At 39.1% G+C, this 13,731-nt stretch overlaps 1 protein-coding gene across 1 annotated transcript in view; it reads left to right on the top strand.

Moving 5' to 3' along the window:
* The window catches only part of plxnd1 (plexin D1), a 95,260-nt gene that overhangs the window by 25,554 nt on the left and 55,975 nt on the right, over window positions 1-13,731 (top strand). The window contains exons 7-9 of the mRNA XM_026925304.3: window positions 608-716; window positions 3,433-3,532; window positions 5,533-5,631. Of these exons, the coding sequence (XP_026781105.3) occupies window positions 608-716; window positions 3,433-3,532; window positions 5,533-5,631 (308 nt within the window). The remainder of the gene's footprint in view (window positions 1-607; window positions 717-3,432; window positions 3,533-5,532; window positions 5,632-13,731) is intronic.

Raw genomic sequence — 13,731 nt, 5'->3', positions numbered from 1 at the left:
CATTGATATGGTGCAGTTTTCTGTAAGTATGGATTTATGGAAGGAGTCTCTTAGTTACAGTGTTTTCCATCCCAGAAGGCTTTGTGGTTTCTCAATAACATGACAAGCTGCATTTTTTTTCTTATTAACTGCTGAGGGAATGACTGTTTATAGCTATAGAGATAACAAGCGCTAACTTGTTTCATGGACATTCAACAACATTAAATGTAACTCTAAATGGATAAAAAGTATTATATGTCATTCTTTAATAAATGTAATAGTTGTAATAGTAATTTTTTGCTGTAGTATAAATAAATAAGAAGAAGAATAGGAATAAAACACGTCAGGGCATGCTGTTATAGGAAAACAATCAACTTCACAAACAATCAGATCTCATCACACCACCCAGTCGTTGATTATTTTCCTATAATAGCATGCCCCGAAGTGTGTTACTCCTTACCTACAAAGACATAATGAATTCAAATGATCAAATTTGGAGAATGATTCGAAACTCAGTTGTGGCTAGAATAGTGATGGTGTTTTGAGGTGTGCGTGTGTATATGTGTGTGTGTGTGGGTGTGTGTGTATGTGTGCGTGACTGTATGTCATTTTGACCTTCTCTGCTCAGACCACATTTCCGTTCCTGTGGCGATCAAGGTGAAAGGCACGTCTGTGGTCTCGGGAAGTTTCGTCATCTACGACTGCGAGAGGACGGCGGAAATTAACCCGAGGACTGCGTGAGTGCTACACATATACGTACATCCCTGGTGTATTTTAAGAGTTGATCTATATTTGCAAAGGTGACTGTTGTGTATGTGTTTACGTGTGTATGTGTGTGCGTGTGTGTGTCTGAGAGAGAGAGAGAGAGAGAAGGTGTGAAATATGCCACATTTGATCAGGGTGATAATAAGCTAAGAGCTGTGGGAAGAGCAGAGCGGACGGCTTCATTTCAGTAGCGAGTGCAGCGTTTTTAGCCATCTGCAGTTCCTTGTCTCCTCTCCTCATCAGCATCACCTAGCAAAACGTCTGCTTTTTTAATTAGTGCTAGCTGATTTCGAGGGTGTTAGTCAAACAGTCGCAGAGAGCTTTTCATTATGCGGCATATTCGTAATTGCTCCAGATTGTACCTGTCTTAAAGCATTAGCTGCCTTAATGTTTTCCTGATCCGTGGGAAGTGTTTTCCAAAAAACACCCGATTTATTATTTTCATTATTTCTGTTATTTTACTTTCTTAATTAGCAAAACTCAGTGATCTGGATTCATTTGGAAACATGGTTGTTTTGAGATATATGGAAAATGAGCAGATGCTTATGTTTATGTGTGTATTTGTGTGACACAAAATCCCTGTGGACAAAGTGGAATTAGATTTTTTTATTTTTTTTTGCTTTAATGCAGTTTGTCAGCAGATTGCAGCATGAAATCAAAGCTGTGTGGAGTCAATGTTAAAATTGCAAAAAAAAAAAAAAAGCTTTCAAAATAGAACCGTAGAGATTTCAGAGTTTGAACTAAACATGGAAAAACGTCCAAACAGGAACCAACACAACTTTTCTTCCAGTTAATTTTCCTCCAACTTGAGAGAATAAATGCCATTGTGAAGTGTGTTTGGATTAATTGTAATGCTGTACTATGCCTTCAGAATACATTTAAGAACATTGCATAAAACCTTTATAAAGGAATGCTGGAGAATTTATTAAAATCATTAACTAATGTTGTAGTCATGAAGCTTTGAGACATCTTTAGTGAAGCATCCAGTCCATTTCCATTCATACAGCTGAAATATGGACTTGTTAAATAAGTGAGATTATAGATGATGTACACAGAGCTTCATAACATTGTTATAAATGCACAATTAATTATCATCTTATCATCTTTGAGGACATGAAAATGAATTATTCAGCCGAAATTATCATAGTTTTTTTTTTTTGCAAACAGGCTACTTTAGTTAAATTAGCGTTCTCCATATTGTCAGGAGATCACAAGGTCTGCTGCATCACATGCTGCTGACTTGGCACGCATTCCGTCGCTCTATAAACTCCCATAGCTAATAAAATGTCTTACAATAATGTTTATGTTTCCCATTTGTAATCCAGCCAGCTCGAAATCTGTAAAACATTAATTAACCCTTGTAGACGAATGGGTGCTGGGTTTAGTGTGTGTGTGTTGCATATTCTTCAGCTAACCAGAAACCTAGTCCTCTGGAATGTGTGTGTTTGGTCCAAGAGGGTTAGAGTGTGTTTTTGGTCTGAGAGGGTGAGAGTGTGTTTTTGGTCTGAGAGGGTGAGAGTGTGTTTTTTGGGTGCGAGTGTGAATTGGGGTTTAGAGTTCTGAGTGTTTGTACAGTTACGATTCTCCCACGGTCTCAGTGTGGCAGTTTCTAGGTGAATGCCTAATGACAACCAGACATTACAGTGACATGCATTCCGTACCACAAACTCTGGCAACCCGGAATCAATTACTCACAGTGGATTACTCTCTCTCTCTCTCTCCCTCTCTCTCTCTCTCTCTCTCACAGACACACACACAGACACACACATACACTCCCTCTCCCTCCCTTTCTCTCTTTTCCTCTCTCTCACTAAGGCATGTTTCTCATACTGACAGAGAGATAATTGAAAGTGTTTGTTTAACCAAAGCACTTTCAAGGAGCAGCTGTATCTCTCTCTCTCTCTTTCTCTCTCTCTGTGTGTGTGTGTGTGTGTGTGTGTGTGTGTGTAAGTTCTTAAGATGTCTGACTATAACCACACCGAAGGAAACCTTATCAGAGGCACAGTTATTCTTTTCACTCCTATCTCTCCCATCCTCCTTCTCCCATCCCACTATTTAGCCGTTCCTGCTGACACTACAGTCCATACCAAATCCACACACACACGCTCACGCTCATGCACACATACACACACACACACACACACCTCCCACAAAGAGTTCACACAAACCCCCCACTCAGTGTTGTAAAGCACTCACCCTTATCATGAAAGGCACTATCTCTGACAGCAGTAATGTCGATCACGCCCCAGTGACTCACACACACACACACACACACACACTTGCATCCACATACCCAGTGGAGGTTATGGAGTTTTGGTGTTATCTTGAGTAAGCACACACTACATCTCTATCTGTGTCAGTAATGAATGGAAAGCTCAAGTAAGTCATGTTTAAAGGGATGCTTCATTGACTTCTCTCTCTCTCTCTCTCTCTCTAGCTGTGTGTGTGTGTGTGTGTGTGTGTGTGTGTGCATGTAAAGGAATCCCCTCAGACTCCCCAGGGTCCCATTTGACCTTTATAGAGAATAATTCAGTCTCCCTTGATCTCTGACCTCTGAAGTGTGTGTTTTATTCATGTGGGAGGTGTTGAGTAGTGGGCGTGTCTGATCTGCCAAAAATAAATTATACCCCTATGGTAACTCTTTGTGTGTGTGTGTGTGTGTGTGTGTGTGTTTCTATCATCATCCAGGTGTACAAGCTGCCTGAGCACAAAGTGGCGATGTTACTGGGATCACCAGCTCAACACGTGCGTTTCTGATAAAGATAAAGTCCAAGGATTGGTATTTGAGGTCAGTACTGTCAATCACAATAACCACCAATCAGAGACTGCCGAATCATCCACCCTAGATAAAACCCACCAATCACATGATTTGCCAGGAAATCTCTATTCCTTTCTGCAATTGTCTGATGCCAGAACTATGTTCTTGATGATCAACATCAATACGCCCTGCAGCTAATTGATAAATAAAATGTATTCACGTCACATTACTTCACTTCACACCACACCCTTTGAATTCAGTTTAATCTGATTAATTTATGTTCAGTTAAGTTCAATTCTATTCAGTTCAATTTAATTCCATTCCATTCAATTCCGCTTGTTTCAGTTTAACTTGGTTCAGTCTGATTTGATTCCATTTGATTCAATCTGATTCCATTTGATTCGATTCCATTTGATTCAGTTTGATTCAATTCAATTTAATTCATCTCAGCTCTATTCTATTCTGTTCTATTCAGTGAGAACCATGTTGAGAGTCAGTCAAGGACAAAGCAAACCATTTTAATAGAGCTCATAAAACACAAACACACTCATCCCTCCTGTGGCTTTCAAACCTGCTTAATGCAATAACATTCCATTTTTAACAGCCACTTGACTGTCTGAATGGCGTCCAAATACATTCTTCCTCTTCTCTGGGACACTGGCTGAGTTTGATGGGCCCAGTGGAGCACGTATTTTATCGAGCGGACACAATGTGAAGCCGTTTAACTCGTGCTAATGACGTACAACCTCAGTCCATAAGCAGGGAGCATCTACAATCTGAAAACTGTTTACAGCTTAACATTTACTAGTCACATTTTCAATAATCTTGATGACGTGGATCAAATCAGACTCAGTCTGTGTGGACTTTTTCTGCTTTACTGCACTTAAGTAATGCCTATACCTACTTTTTGCTACAAAATTCGCCTCTTTTGCTGCAAAATTGTCACGACTTCCTGTCAGTATGGGGAACGTTAGCTAATACTGCATTTGACTAAAACTCGTAACTTAGAATTTCTAACCTCCAACTAGGAAAAAACAAAGAAAACGCCCTTTCAGCTTGTTTTGAGGAGGTAAATATACATCACTCATCAGAGTTAGCTAGCTAGCTTGTTGATAACAAAAGGCCAACATGGAAGCTTCAATGTTTTTTCCTGCTTTGTAGCTGGAATGCACAGAGATAAAAAATTCACAGAACTCCAGTCTGTTTATTCGCTTTTTGAATATAGAAGGAGTGATGGCAGAAGGCGTGTCAGAAATACCAGACAGGGCAAAAAATAGGTTGGAAGAGTGGAATGCATAAAAAGAGAGAAAAAAAGATGACCCTGCGGCTACGGTCCGGCTAAACAGTCATAAAGGTTATAAAAGCCAGAAGCATGTCTAAATAAAAACAGAGAAACGAATCCATGTGCTTCATGGCACATCGAATCCAGATCCTCAAATAAGCAATGGCAAAGGAACAAAGGCAGAAAAGCTGCCAGAGATACGAAGCATCAATTAGCAGTTTCAGACAAACAGAATGAGAGAAGGAGAGTGAGAGGAGGAGTGTGAAGGCATGGTGCTGATTCATAGACCTAAAAACTTACGACCTCATCCTAACCACAGCCACGTTGCCCAGCACACGCTGCTGCTCTTAGCGCCCACAACATCACCTTAAAAGCAAGCTAGCGTCTTTGTGCCTTTGTTGCCGCCTGGAATTCCTGTCTCCTGCTGAGGATGGTCATTTTATTAGAAAGTGGTCAAAGGATGGGCATAGTGGCTTGGACGGCAGGGCAGACACTGTGTGGGCAGATGTGGCAGATGTGTAAAGACGTCTTATGTCACTTTCTTTTCTCAGGTTCCATTGTTCGTTCTGTGCTTTGTTCCATTCTTTGGATAAGGATGTTTTTACAATGATCTATACTTTTTCCTTTTCGGTCATTCACCCCCATATACACACGGCCAAACAGGAAGGTGGGTGTATTTAAAGCAGAGGAAACGCGGATGTCTATTGTTTTCTCTGACTCTTAGTTCCTGTGTCTTCCTGTTACCCAGAATGCGGAAGACTGTCCCAGGATCATGACTGAGGAATTCCCCCCATGGCCCACAGGGATCACTCAAGATATCACACTTCGCCTAAGTAATGTGGAGCAGGTAGGGTCCCTGGGGTTCATTTACACGTGACACGCTGTTTTCTCTGTCCCGCTGGTAAATCTTGTACAGCACAAGGTTATGATCATTCTCTGGTCTCAATTTAATATTTAATGTTTTTATTTCTATATTATTTCGACATGAAACTCAGTTTAGTGTACTTCAGTTTTGTTAGATTTAGAAGATGTTTATGTTTACAGTGTATAGGGGTTTCAGAACTAGCATTAGAACTTACTTGCTACTAAAACATAAAATATTTTTATACTATATATTCTGATTGGTCAGAAGGTGTTGATTAATTTTTTATAGCAGCACCGTACAGACAGTTCCAGCTGCTGAGCTTATATTAACACTCTCATCCTAATATTGAGCATTATCATTTCTATAGTAACAACTTACTCAGCAAATACCGTCGCAGACTCTCCATATGAACGGATTAAAAAGCGTGTACTTTTTGATGTTGTAATTGTGAGGAGATATTTATTTAGCATTTTTGGAAGGAGTGTCCAATGTCAGCACTTTGTAACAGGCAGAGATAAAGCTGTAACTTTAAGATTTCAGGACAGAGGACTTTAAGTTTTGTGGTTTCTCGGTAACATGTGACTTGTCCCCTGCTGTATATACTTTATACTGTATACTTGCTGTACATACATACATACTTTTATACTATATGGTATACTCATTTTATAGTCTTTATTGTCTGATGTTATTTGTGTTTTTTTTTAACACCAGTCAGAAGCATTGCTCCTAATTTCGTTGTATACAGAGATATACAATGACAATAAAGGTTATGAGTCATAACAGGTAAGTTATACTATAAATGGATAAAACGTCATTCTTTAAATAGTAATTTGCTGTAAATTTGTTTTACCAAATTCATTAATACCACAGAATTTGGTAAAAAAAAAATTTTACAGCAAATTACTATTTAAAGAATGACTTTTTATCCATTTATAGTTACATTTAATAATTACATTCATGGAACAAGTTAGTCCCAAATAATCAACTTTGGGGTGGTAACAGTGATTCCACTTCACACCGAGGAGGATTTTCTTATAATAGTACACCCTTTTGTTTATTATTGCTTCCTTATTTCACTTAATTTTAATTATTTTCATTAGTTTCAGCAGGTGACATGATTTTTTCTGAATTTTATGTTTAATTTTTATATACATTTATAGCTTTTTCTTTAATAGTTTTAGCTTTAGTAGTGTACTGTGTTATCACTGAGTATTGGTGTTTCACTGTGATAATTTATTAAGCTAAATTTCACCTTTGGGTTTTTTTTGGTTTGAAATTGTTTTTGAATATAAAAAATACAGTCTTGTAACAGTTCAAACGCCTGACTTTTCTAAATTAATTCCCACATGTAAATAAGCATTATACATACAGTATCGTGCTAGTAATGCAGATACTGTTTACTTTTGGAACTTAAATGTATTTAAGAGCAAATCCTAAAATACTTCATATGTATTTTCAATGCTTATCAGAGTGATAGTCTGTCAGGTTATTTCTGTCTTTACCCAAGTATAGAATTTATGAATTTTATGCTCACTCGCAGTTGAACCTGCTGATCTCACACTGGCCTTCAAAGCCATTTACAAATGATCAGACACACAATGAGGTGGTGATGATGATGACGTTGATAATGTGCGAGTGTTTAATCATGGAATATTTGAGTCCTAGGCATCAGGGCACATTCTGACACATATTACACAAAATTTATGATGTGTGAATTGAGACAAGAGCTCCTTTTAGAGTTTCACATGCTCGAATTCTCCTGCCTTTTAGTCTCACTTTTTTATTGCTTAACACAACTGTCATTGCTATGATGAATTTCGATGAGTTGCATGTCTTTGCTTCAAGTGCGCTCATAAAACTCGGGCTACTTCTTACAAATGAGACATCCTGTTTATAAAATGGGCCTGTGACACCCACATGCTGAAAAATCATACATACACACGGTCACAGGGTCAAGAACACTATAAACGTTTTGCTCTGGCTGACCCAGAGTCAACTGCTTAGAGTCAAACATAGCATTAAGAGCTAGCACAGGCGTATAAGACACACATGGAAATCCAACCTAAAACCACAGACTGGAATATAATTTCCTTGTCAAACCACTTCACCCTAATGGTAATATCTGCAGTCTGGTTTGCACACATCTCTGAGTTTGGATACTAAGTGCTCTTTAAAGGCATGTGAATGTGGTTTTAAGCGGAATTCTGCATCATAACCAAAAATGCCATGTTACTTAATGATCACTTAAGCTGAGCTACTGCATTCTCATTCTTGGGGGTTTTGAAACCCGCATGCTACTTGATTTCGTCCCGCTGATCTCATCTGTTTCTTTCAATTGATGTTAAATGCCACACTTCCTTCATAATACACATATTCCTCGTGTATTCAAGTCAGTATTTTTGGACAGCATATGTTCCACTGGCTTGGATTTTATGTGTATAGAACTTTTAACAATACACATTGTCATAAAGCAGCTGTACAGGAATCCAGCTGTAGATCTAGATCCCTAATGAGTTAACCAAGTGACAGTGGCAAAGAAAATCTCCTTGAGATAACCTTGAAAGAAACCAGATTCAAAATGGAAGCCGTTCTTTTCTCAGTGGGATTAGAGAAGCAAAGACAAGCTGTACTGTGTGTGTTGGGAGGATATTCAACTTGTGTATACTGTCAATAGGAGTCCAGGGATTAGTACAACAAAGTCTTTATGATTACAGTATCCAGGTGAGATTATCTACTGAAGCAAGGGAGGGCAGAAACTGTTCTTGGGAAGTGTAGGACCATCTATAGCAGCAGAAAGTGAGTCATCTGTGTGCTCTCGGGATGAAGACTGACTCATCTGGCACAATTAGGCACTTTCCTTGTTAAATATCTAAACTGTAATATTTTGGCCAAATCTGAAAGCAGCATCATGTGCGTCCTTCTCATTAAAGCCAATCTTATACCAGACTAGACTTATTTACAAGTTTAAAAACCACTGGAGGACAAAAGCGTCGCTCTATCCTCTCTAGCCGAGGAAAACTGCCTATGCTATAGCTAATATTTTCTTTACTGTTCTTGTTAAATGTTTGTGTTTGTAGATTTCCTGCAGCCAAATTTAGCTAGCTAGACAGGAAGTGTATGTAACTTATACACTCACTTTTCAAGTAAATAAAGTCAAATTTCAAGTAAACAAATGTAACACCCACAACTTGCGAAAAGTCATAACACATGATTGTATTTAACGATACAAATCAAATGCTCCATTGAAAAGGTTTACCCATGAAGCTAAAAATATATATCTGCTTTAACCTTAATTAAGGATAAAAAAAAATTTCATGGCTCAATACCCTAAAATCATAGAATTGTTAGTTGTCACTGTACAATTCTCAAGTTACAGTGAGCACGTTGTATCTCCATGTACTTCTATTAAATGTAAAAGGTAACTACACTTCAGATGTAGATGCTTGTTTAAAAAAAAAGGTGTCTGACTCTATATATACAACGTGATTCCAATAAAAAAATCTTAAACCACATCATGACTCCACCACTCTAGACTAACTTACAATAAGTACGTCTTTCTGCATCCATAATCCCTTCCATGTCTCTCTGTGGAGGTCTTGGCCTGTGCTGAATTCATAAGTAGGCTTATGGTTTCCAGATGGATTCCTGCAGTGGAATGAATTACTTTTCCCATGTCTCAGAGGACAGAATGCAAATGCCCGAGTGAAAGTTGTTCGCCATGACTTTTGATCTTAACGTTTGTGTATATGTTGAATCCACGCAGAATTAGCTATAGAGGAAGCTTGAAGCATTTAATGGAATGGGGTATGGAATAGACTGGAATATGGGCAGATTAGGAAGGAAAGATCCAAAGATCATGAAAGTCAGCGATCCAGGAAAAAAAAAAAACATAGAAGACACATCTTGTGCAGGAAGCTTTGAAGTTGCTGAAGAGACACAATATAGGAGCTAATAGAGGAGACGGCCAGGAGGATTCAATTAGAAACAGAGACGTCGCGATTATGTTTGTTGCCTTGGGAAATCCTGAATGAATGGACTGGTTGTAGTTAGCAGTGGGTGATATGACAATACGCTGTCTTGATCATGAGAAATTATGCCACAATGCTTTCTGCTTTCTGAAGGTACCATCTCATTTTGTCCCAATTGAGTTGTGATGGTGGCATTTAATTTATGGAATAAACCAGCAAATCAGGAAGGAGGACATTGTGGAAATTTGGTAAACATCATGTTCTCTGTCTTGTCATGTGCTCAAATTGATTTGTTGCTTTAGGGAATTGTGTCCTGAATTGACATTGCCGTGGTTTGGATAATGATGTGCTATCATTATAGTGAGAACTGATGCTACAGTACGCTTTTCTTAGAGTATCACATGTATCATCAGCGTTTATAGAACATTGTCTAACTGACAAATTCAATTCAATTCAATTCATTTTTATTTGTATAGCGCTTTTTACAAAGGTCATTGTCTCAAAGCAGCTTTACACAAACAAAAGTAAAGTGAAGTGTGTGTGTGTGCCGTCTCTGATGAGCAAGCAGGGCGACGGTGGCAAGGAAAAACTCCCTGAGATGGTGATAGGAAGAAACCTTGAGAGGAACCAGGCTCAACAGAGAACCCATCCTCATATGGGTTTACACTGTAGTGTGCGTGTGTGTGAGCACAATGTGTGTTGGTGTAGTCCATGGAAAACAGCTGAAGCGTTTTCGTGGCAGTATGAAGCATTGCCGGTGGACAGGTCCAGAGTGAAGGGGGGGAGGTCTGGATCACCGGCAGCTCAGGAGTGTAGCTCGGCAGAAGGAGAAGGAAAGTGGTTAGGTACACTCACAGTCACCGTGTGGAGATAAAACTCAACATCCACGAGTCCCCCAGATCTACTCCTTTGATAAAAACACTAGTCGCTAAATGCTAGGTTAAATAAATAAGTCTTCAACCTCGACTTAAACACTGAGACCGTGTCTGCTTCACGTACATTAACTGGGAGACTATTCCATAATTTTGGGGCTTGGTGAGAGAAAGCTCTGCCCCCTGCCGTGGTTTTGGCAACGCGTGGTACTGATAGACAGCCTGCATCCTTAGAGCGAAGTAGGCGCGGCGGAACGTAAGGTACTAACATATCGCTTAAATACTGCGGAGCGAGACCGTTTAATGCTTTATAGGTTAGGAGTAATATTTTAAAATCGATGCGGAATCTTACTGGGAGCCAGTGTAATGTAGATAAGACTGGCGTGATATGCTCATACTTCCTAGTCCTAGTCAGGACCCTCGCTGCTGCGTTCTGAACTATCTGAAGCTTATTTATGCATCTAGATGAGCATCCAGATAGTAAAGCATTACAGTAATCTAATCTGGACGTGATAAATGCATGGACTAGTTTTTCAGCATCACTTAGCGAAAGTATATTTCTAATCTTAGCAATATTTCTGAGGTGGAAAAATGCTAACCTGCTTACATTATCTACATGCGCCTCAAATGAGAGATTAGAGTCTATAATCACACCGAGATCTTTTACTGTTAGACTACTTGAAACAGAGAGACCATCTAAAGTAACAGTGTGATCTCTAAACTTACTTCTAGCGGCTTGTGGTCCCAGTACCAGAACCTCTGTTTTTTCTGGGTTTAGCAGGAGAAAGTTGCTTAGCATCCAGTCTCTTATGTCTATCGCACATGCCTCAACTTTCTTTAACTGGCTATTCTCATCTGGCCTAGCTGAGACGTATAACTGTGTGTCATCAGCATAACAATGGAAGCTAATATTATGTTTATGGATTATGTTACCTAAAGGGAGCATGTATAACGTGAAAAGCAGTGGGCCTAAGACTGAACCCTGCGGAACGCCATATTCTACTCGATAACGTGCTGAGTGGTCACCGTTTAAATCTACAAACTGATAGCGATCGGTTAAATAAGATCTAAACCAGTCGAGGGCTGAGCCCTTAATTCCTACGACCTTTTCCAGTCTGTGAAGAAGGATATTATGGTCGATAGTGTCGAACGCTGCGCTAAGGTCGAGTAAAATTAATAGACTAATGCAACCCCGATCAGAGGCTAATAGCAAGTCATTGACTACTTTGACTAATGCTGTCTCTGTGCTGTGGTGGGGCCTGAAACCTGACTGATAAAGTTCATAGATATTATTACTTTGTAGATATGAAATTAGCTGCTGCGCTACTACTTTCTCTAGTATTTTAGATAGAAAGGGAAGGTTTGAAATCGGCCTATAGTTAGTTAAGTTGTTAGGGTCAAGGTCTGGTTTCTTCACTAGTGGTTTAATAACAGCTAATTTAAGTGATTTTGGAACGTACCCATTGCTCAGTGAGGAGTTAATTATTTTAAGCAGGGGTTCAGTTACGGTTCCAACTATTTGCTTAAGAAGACGTGTTGGTACCGGATCTAATAGACAGGTTGATGATTTAGCAGAAGAGATGAGCGAGATTAAATCATTCTCTTCAAGAGGAGTAAAACTTTCTAAGCTCTGATCTATGGTTAGTCTATCCTCCCAGTCTATTGTATAATTTGGACTTTGGGCCTGTATCTCCTGCCTAATGTTTTTAATTTTGCTATCAAAGAATTTCATGAAATCATTACTTTTGTATGCTGTTATTGTGGAAATTTCTGTCGATGTCTTATTCCTAGTTAATTCTGCTATGGTGTTAAATAAGAATTTAGGATTACTTTTATTATTTTCTATAAGCGTTGATAAGTAAGTGGACCTAGCTTGCCTTAGAGCTTTTTTATAGGCTAAAATACTGTCTTTCCATGCTATTTTAAATGCTAGGAGTTTGGTCTGGTGCCATTTACGCTCTAGCTTTCGGGCGTTCTGTTTTAGAGAGCGGGTGTGGTCACTATACCACGGAGCGAGTTTCTTATCTTTAATTGTTTTTCTTCTGAGTTGCGCTACATTATCTAAGGTACAGCGGAATGTCGACTCTAAAAATTCTGTCGCCTGTTCGAGTTCTAAAGGGTCTGAAGGTGACCCTATATTAGCGGATAATTCTGGTAGGTGATTAATAAAGCTCTGCGCGGTCGCAGGTGTTATTGTACGGCTAAATCGGTAGCGCGGTTCTGTGTGTACAATGCTACTGTGACGCACACAAAACGAAATCAGACTGTGATCTGATATTGCCTCAGACTGCGGGATTATCACTATATCTGTTATATTAACTCCAAAAGATAATATTAAGTCTAACGTATGACCTGCTTTATGTGTGGATCCTACAACACACTGATTGACTCCCAATGAGTCAAGTATGGATGTAAACGCTATCTTCAGCGGGTTGCCTATATTCTCAAAATGAATGTTAAAGTCTCCAGTAATTATCGCTCGGTCCACAGAAACAACTAGGTTTGATAGGAAATCTGTAAATTCACTAAGAAATTCAGAGTACGGTCCTGGGGGTCTGTAGATAATAACTAACGGAAGGGACTGTGATGACTTATCATTAGCGACTGCACTTATGTTACTATAAAGTGCTTCAAATGAATTAAAGTTTTGTCCTAGTTTCTGTATGATGGTCAGATTATCCTTATGAATAACTGCGACGCCTCCTCCTCTACCGGTTAAACGAGGCTGATGTATGTAGCTATAAGCGGGCGGACTAGCTTCATTTAATGCAACATAATTGTTCTGCCTAATCCATGTTTCTGTTAAACATAACGCGTCATACTCCTGGTCCGTGATCAGTTCATTAACTAAGAGCGTTTTAGACTCAAGAGACCTGATATTTAGCAAACCTAGCTTTAGAGTAGAGGTGCAGGCTGCACTCTCAGTATTATTATCTAATGTAGGTATGTTTATTAAATTGCTAAAACAGACTTTATTCTTTCTTAATTTTAATACAGCACGGGGAACAGACACAGTCTCAATGCTATGTACCCTAGGTGATGACTCTAGGCAGCTAGCAGACGGTTGGGTTAAGCAAAATGAAAAAAAAATGACAAATGATTCACCAACAAAATATTCAGACCAATAATAGAGAGACTGGTAACAAAAACAGTAGTGTTGCACTGGGGTTAAAAGTAGCTGACGGTAGTCAATTACACCTCTGTCATATATTTCATATTTATTTGTCCTTCATGATCATTGT

This window comes from Pangasianodon hypophthalmus, chromosome 8, assembly GCF_027358585.1.
Source record: "Pangasianodon hypophthalmus isolate fPanHyp1 chromosome 8, fPanHyp1.pri, whole genome shotgun sequence".
In the NCBI taxonomy this organism is placed as follows: domain Eukaryota; kingdom Metazoa; phylum Chordata; class Actinopteri; order Siluriformes; family Pangasiidae; genus Pangasianodon; species Pangasianodon hypophthalmus.
This window is presented reverse-complemented; position numbering and strand designations above follow the sequence as displayed.